Source organism: Amphiura filiformis, chromosome 8 (genome assembly GCF_039555335.1).
Source record: "Amphiura filiformis chromosome 8, Afil_fr2py, whole genome shotgun sequence".
Lineage (NCBI taxonomy): Eukaryota > Metazoa > Echinodermata > Ophiuroidea > Amphilepidida > Amphiuridae > Amphiura > Amphiura filiformis.
The window spans coordinates 32,993,837-33,000,227 of NC_092635.1; the positions used below are offsets into that span (position 1 = coordinate 32,993,837).

At 37.0% G+C, this 6,391-nt stretch overlaps 1 protein-coding gene across 1 annotated transcript in view; it reads left to right on the forward strand.

The window, feature by feature from the left end:
• Positions 1 to 6,042, forward strand: part of LOC140158968 (CCR4-NOT transcription complex subunit 6-like) — a 32,185-nt gene extending 26,143 nt beyond the window's left edge. Inside the window, exons 9-10 of the mRNA XM_072182269.1 lie at positions 1,578 to 1,855; positions 2,813 to 6,042. Coding sequence (XP_072038370.1) covers positions 1,578 to 1,855; positions 2,813 to 2,932 — 398 coding nt within the window. The 3' untranslated portion in view covers positions 2,933 to 6,042. The remainder of the gene's footprint in view (positions 1 to 1,577; positions 1,856 to 2,812) is intronic.
• Positions 6,043 to 6,391: the final 349 nt, after the last annotated feature.

The following is a 6,391-nucleotide window of genomic DNA, read 5'->3' on the forward strand; positions in this document are numbered from 1 at the left end:
ATATATTTAAAGTGAATGAATAATGAAAAAAAATCTTAATCTTAAATTAGATTAATTTCTCTTGATTTATTATTTATTTATTATTATTCATTAGGCATTTCAACAAAAATATACAGCAAAATTAGACCAGCAAGCAAGGGCTGCCAGGGCCCAACAAAAGTGGCAAATAAAGCACTGACATCTAAAAGATGAGTGGACCCCACCCTTGCAAGCTGGTCATGAAAATAAACAAAGTATTGCACTATAAATACACATAAAAAATACAAAGATTATTAACACATTAAAAGTACAAACATTTTTTTAAAAACAGCACTATGTTAAAACTAGAAGCATGAAGCCCCAAGATACAAGAGACACAATATATTGCACTTAGCCAAGCAGGAAAAAACACACCACAACATAATGAGATAATGCCCCCCTCCTCCCACCCTATCACCACAACAAAACATAGATGGCACCAAGGATTAAATTTCTTGAATGGACTGAAAGTAGTCTCTCAAGTGGGATTTGAAGCAGTTAAAGCTATTGCACAAATAAATATCAGTGATGTGACGGGGGAGGTCAGACCATTTTTTGGGGAAGCGTTGGATGGAATGATAAAGAAAAGCATCAGTTTTGGCTTTGAGATGGTGAAAAATAAGGTGATCGGGATGCCTACTATTTGGACGGATTTTGTTTAAAGCAGGCATAGCATTGCAGCAGTCAACATTGAGGAGGCATTTGGAAACAAGTGAAATGGACATGTATTCACGTCTTTGGGACAAATAACTGAGGTCAAGACGCTCCAAACGAACATTGTACTCCTCCTTGATGGTGTCACATATTGTTTTGCAATGGCAAGAATGACTTGTAAATGAACAATTACCATTTATTCATGGGAGGTATTAAAAGTAATGCTTTGCATGAAATTATCACAATTTGGAATAGCTCATAAAAAAGGCCTTGAAGGATGCAGGCTATTTCAAATCATGCCTGCTTGTTGGGCATTGTTTATGAATATAAGGTGCATGGCAGATTGTATGTGCTAATGCACTACCATGCACAGACCTTTGTAAGCCTTTAGCGCAAATAATTATTCAATTTCTGGCTTTGCTGGCAGTACACTATTTTGGTCTCCATTCATGACAATCCAGTAAGACGTATTTACCCCTATCACATTACACATGGGGCTCCTTAAGTCTTGGCTTGGCTTAAAGTCCACATTGCGTATGAGCATTAATCAAAGTACATTTGGTTGCTGTATGTTTATTCGCTGGCGTAGTAGTACATGTTAGAATATCGCTGTTGCTAGGTCAACTGGCTCTCGCTTTCTTTGTTACGAACCACTGATCAAAATGATCACAACACAAAGCCTATGGCCCGGTGGCCTATGGCATATCATAATTCGGAACAGGTGTATGAGCCCAGGCATGAACCAGTAACCAATGGTTACTAAAGTGCACTACGGCAGCGAATAGTTTGAAATTCAAAAATGACAAGATAATTTGTTAAATGTGGCAGTGTTTCTAGACAATATAAAAATAGGTGTTAATCAGCTCAAAGTAAGCGAAATATTTTGTATGTGTTTAATTTTGTAGGTGTGATAGAGTACCTAGAAACGGGGAAAGTGTCTGTCAATCATGAAGACTTCAAAGCTATCAATTACAAGGTCCTTCAGAATTTCTCAAGTAACACAGAATCCAACGGGCACATAACACACTCGTTTCAGCTCCAGAGAGGGTACCATGATAATCCAATGCAGTACACAAATTACACGTATGAATTCAAGGGAGTCATAGACTACATCTTCTACTCACCCCAATTTATGAAGGTGCTCGGTGTCTTAGGACCCATTGACCAAGAGTGGTTAGATCAGGTAGGTTATATAGCAGTAACTGTTGTTGGTAAAATCTTATTGCATGAAGCCACAGAATTTGATGTAAATAATTCCACATACTTAAAGAGGCCGGTCGAGTGCAGATCCGTCGGAACACACTTTTCAATACGGAATAAATGCTAACCTCATCATGACATCATCCAAGCAGCAAAGTTCATTTCCCATTGAAAAAGCGTTATCCGCTGGATCTGCAGTCTACCATTCTGTAAATATTTATAAGGGGAAAGAATTTTAATTTAAAAATTCATCGGCTTGTGTAGTGATTTCAAGAAATCAGTCAGAATTAGTCATTTGTCGCACTTGCAGAGTTTTATCATTTTCGATGGGCAGATCTGAAATAATGCTTTAATAAGTTCTGTGAACTCAAAACAATAAAGCAACTCTATATGGCCAAATATATTTGAACATTAATTGGCCAAACCTACGGAAGGAGCATACATGTAGGCCTGGTTTATGTTTTCAGGGTCAAAGTTTTGACAGGCAGTTTTGATGAATATGACAGGCACTAGCTAAGACCCTGCACCCTATATATATTTGAATCTTGTTTTCAAATATATTAATTTCCTTGCTCATTAATTTTAATAGAAGGTGACAGTTCCTGAAATGTGATTGTTTTGATATTGCTGTGAATACTAATATCCAGGGCTCAAAGTACACAATGCTGGCGGCTATTAGTCCCTAAATTTCACTTAATAGTGCCCCCCCCCCCCTGACAAATATTTGTCAATGACAAAAAGTATACTAAGGGCTACATCTTCTAGAATTTATTTACTCAAAAAGTATTTTAAGTCTTGTCAATATCTCCATTTTATACATGAGCAGCATGCCTGTATGCTTTAGCAATTATGTTGTAGGATGAGCTCAGTTTATGTGTTTTTCTATTTCTTGCCATCAACTAATTTGTTTCTTATTTTGTGTGTTTTTTGCTCCTCACAGTCCAAAATTGCAGGATGTCCTCATGCCAGTGTTCCGTCAGACCACTTCTCACTCCTCTCAGAATTTGAGATGCCTCTCCAAAATTTTGGTAATAATGACTTTCTCATATCACGGCGATAGTAGTAGCTCCTCATGTTACAATTGAAGAGGTTGTATATATATATATCTTGTGGAAAACACAGACAACTGCTGCCAGCCTGTTCGCCGTCATCATTGGTGAAGACTGCGTGTGAGAGAGGGAGGGCGCTATTGCAATTTGGTCGGTCCTAGTTTGTACATTGGTCTTCTTTTTTAGGTGTAATGTGATTTGTACCTGTACAGTGTGTAAATTGAAGATATTTTAAGAAACTAGAAACATTTTGTGGAGGGAGTCGGGTGCATATGTTGTTGGAGAGCTTTTTTGCACATGGCCTTCTACCTGTCTTAAGATTTGTTTACCGTAACAAAATTAAGATGCCTAATTAGCCATTTCCTACTAAAAACAATAGCCGTTGTCATCAGTATGGTAATAATTATGGGTAATATTTTATGTAGGTTTTCACTAGCGTATGCAGTTGAGAATTGAGAATAGCCTCTCTCAGTGATATTTGATGTAAATTCAGTTGCTTTAGTTAAACAGATATGGTAAACATTCATCAATTGTTCTGAATCAAAACTGGTTACACGTATAAGATTTTGACGATAGTGGGCGCTTCATTTATCACTCCTTTTTTTTCTGATGGAAGAATGATGAATGATCATATGGGAATATTTTTTTGAATTTCGATCAACTTCACCAAAAATATTTGAAACTTGGTTGAAAATCAGGGGTTTTTTAAAATGATTTTTACTTGTTCTTTGCGCATCACACTGTGTGAGGCTCTTCTGATACACTGCAGTCTGTTCATACCATTCCGTGTCAAACTGTCCTCTATGTCGTCGTCATATCGGTCATCGTTGGGCACACATGCAGATACAATGCAAATTGAGTATACAATCCCAGATGAATTATTTATCTTCTATATCCAATTCTCTGTTATAGTGTTGTTAACACTACACAACACTTTTGCTAGTCCTTTCATGGCAGAGGAATGTATCTTGTATTCATTTCCCTTAATTTTGATCAGTATCATGTTTATGTCATTTTTACCCGTACCCTTAATACGTGGGAATGATAAATCCGATAGACCAAAGATTCTTGGTTTGTTGGTATATATTTTCAGTACCATTGCTACAAAAAAACTAGCTTTGTTGCAGTTTCTGTTTCATATCAACTTCCCCATGTGTTAAAGGATTTGGAGATAAAATTGCCATACTTGCAAGGAAGAAGGTCATAAGTGCTTTGTTAAAACTATGCACTTATGACATTTTTGCATTCATCCAACAAAATAGGTGTAATGAAGTTGAGATACTTCCCTCTGCCAAAGGGCTCTCCTTCTCCAGGTTTGTTATAGTGCAATAGGAAATGGCTAATATGTTTTTGAGTTGTGGAATCATATCACTATCACTACAAGCCACCTCATCTCCAGGGGCGCAGTTCAATAACCTACCAAAAATCATATTTCAACATTTAACCCTTAAGTTGTGGAGTTGAGTTTTTGTACCCAACACATGCAAAGGTCATGACATTAATGTACACACACATTGGTTGTAAAGAACTGTGTCCCGTTAGATGAGCATGTTTTGACATTGTAGTGTATTCAAATGAGCCAATTTGACTCGCTATTCTAGGTGGGGTGAATATAACTCACCTTAAACATATGGGCAATCATGACTCGCCATTTTGGTGACCGTACTTGACTACAAGACTTATTTTATACATGTAGAGTTGCTCAGTACTCAAGTTCAAGATTTTTTTTCCTTTTAAGGTTTGTGAATTAGATACCCCTACCTACCTACCTAAGCATTGATGATGTAAGTGAATGGCTACTTTTGTTTTAGATTGACACCTGGTTCCATTTTTGTCTGTCGCACTTCATGTGAAGAATTCATCATTTTTTGCACACTGTGTTTTCGCAAGTAAGATTTGTCACAAAGCAGCCTCTACAATATGGAGAATAGAAACTTTTGACAGAACAAGCAGAATAATTATAATTGATCGCTATCTATTTTGCAAATATATAATTATGATTTGTCATAGTGGTGAACACCAGGTTGTTGCAAACATTCCCTTGTATTTTTATAACCAATGAGGGCAGCGTTATCATTGCAGTTTTTACCATCATCACTGCCTGCCCCTGGTGCCCACCTACATTTCACAGGTTGTACAGGGATGGTTAGCAGGGGTTCTCAACAGACTACCTGCGGGCTAAATCGGGCTTGCCAACCACTGATCTTCAGTCATTTACTAATTCTAAAATGTAACGAAAAAACATCAGAAACTGAGGTATATGTGGCCCTTCAGCATGTATGAGTGAAATGTGTTTGGCCCTTGTGGCCCGCCAACAAATCAAGTTGAGAACCCATGCTGTGTAGCTGAGAACCAATGGTGTGTAATAATCTGGTATCAAGTCACTGAAAAAAATCCATAATATAATTCTGTGTTCTGTGTGAGTTACTCCTCGGCACCAAACCACATTGTTAGTGACTTAATTAGTCCAATTAGTATGGGATTTTACATCCTTTAATTAAGTGATTTATTAAGTTTTTTAGGATGATTATATTCCAAGAAGTCCATTCACTCTGAATTATTTAAGTTATTGAATTCCTGAATTGCAAGATTTCTTTATGTGTAGATTTATTTTATATAAGTGCCAATTACTTTTAAGGATTTTAATGGTCAGAAAAGTTTTGTTAATCTCATTGGATACAGAGGCTTAATTGATACATTGGGCTATTCCATTTGAAATCCATACTCCTCTGTGGAAGATTTAAGAAATGTCAGAGGGAGTATGTTATTCAACTGGAATTGGCTAGGATTAATTATTTTGAAGCCCACACTCCCTGTGTGTATTGCTTTAACAATATACACAATTGGAGTGAGTATTTCAAATGGAAGTTACCCTAAATGTCTATTCAGTTTAAACGCATACTCCCTCTCTGGAAGAATTTGGCTAAATCTTCCACGGGGAGTGTGGATTTCAAGGGGTATAGCCCATTGCACATTACCATAAGCAGATGCTTCAGCCTATTGAATTGCTGCATTTTTATTGATTTCAAAATCTGAAACTAGGCTTATAATATGTATAGCTATATAGGTAAATTGGGTACTTCTTGGCCAAGCTGGAATATTTGGCACACTTGTAGCTCTGCGATAATTACAACCCTGTATAATGCGGTCCAGGAGATGGCATGCATGCTGCCTTGCAGTGCGTACATGCATAATACGGCGATCTTTTCCTTTAGACCACCCTCGCTATATAGGGACTAAATTATTACTTTTTTATCAAGGTTTAATTTTGCATCAAGGTTAAACAGTCGCCAAACACTTTGAAGTCAAGGTTTAATGTATTGGAAGGAGGGCAGGGCTTCGATAAATGAGGGAAATTATGAGGTAAAAAATAAGGTTAAAACAACTTTTTGAAATCAAGTAAAAACAGGTATTCTGCTAGGCAGCTTTTGTCTCAAAAAACAATTTAAAAACTATCGGAAAAGCAAGAA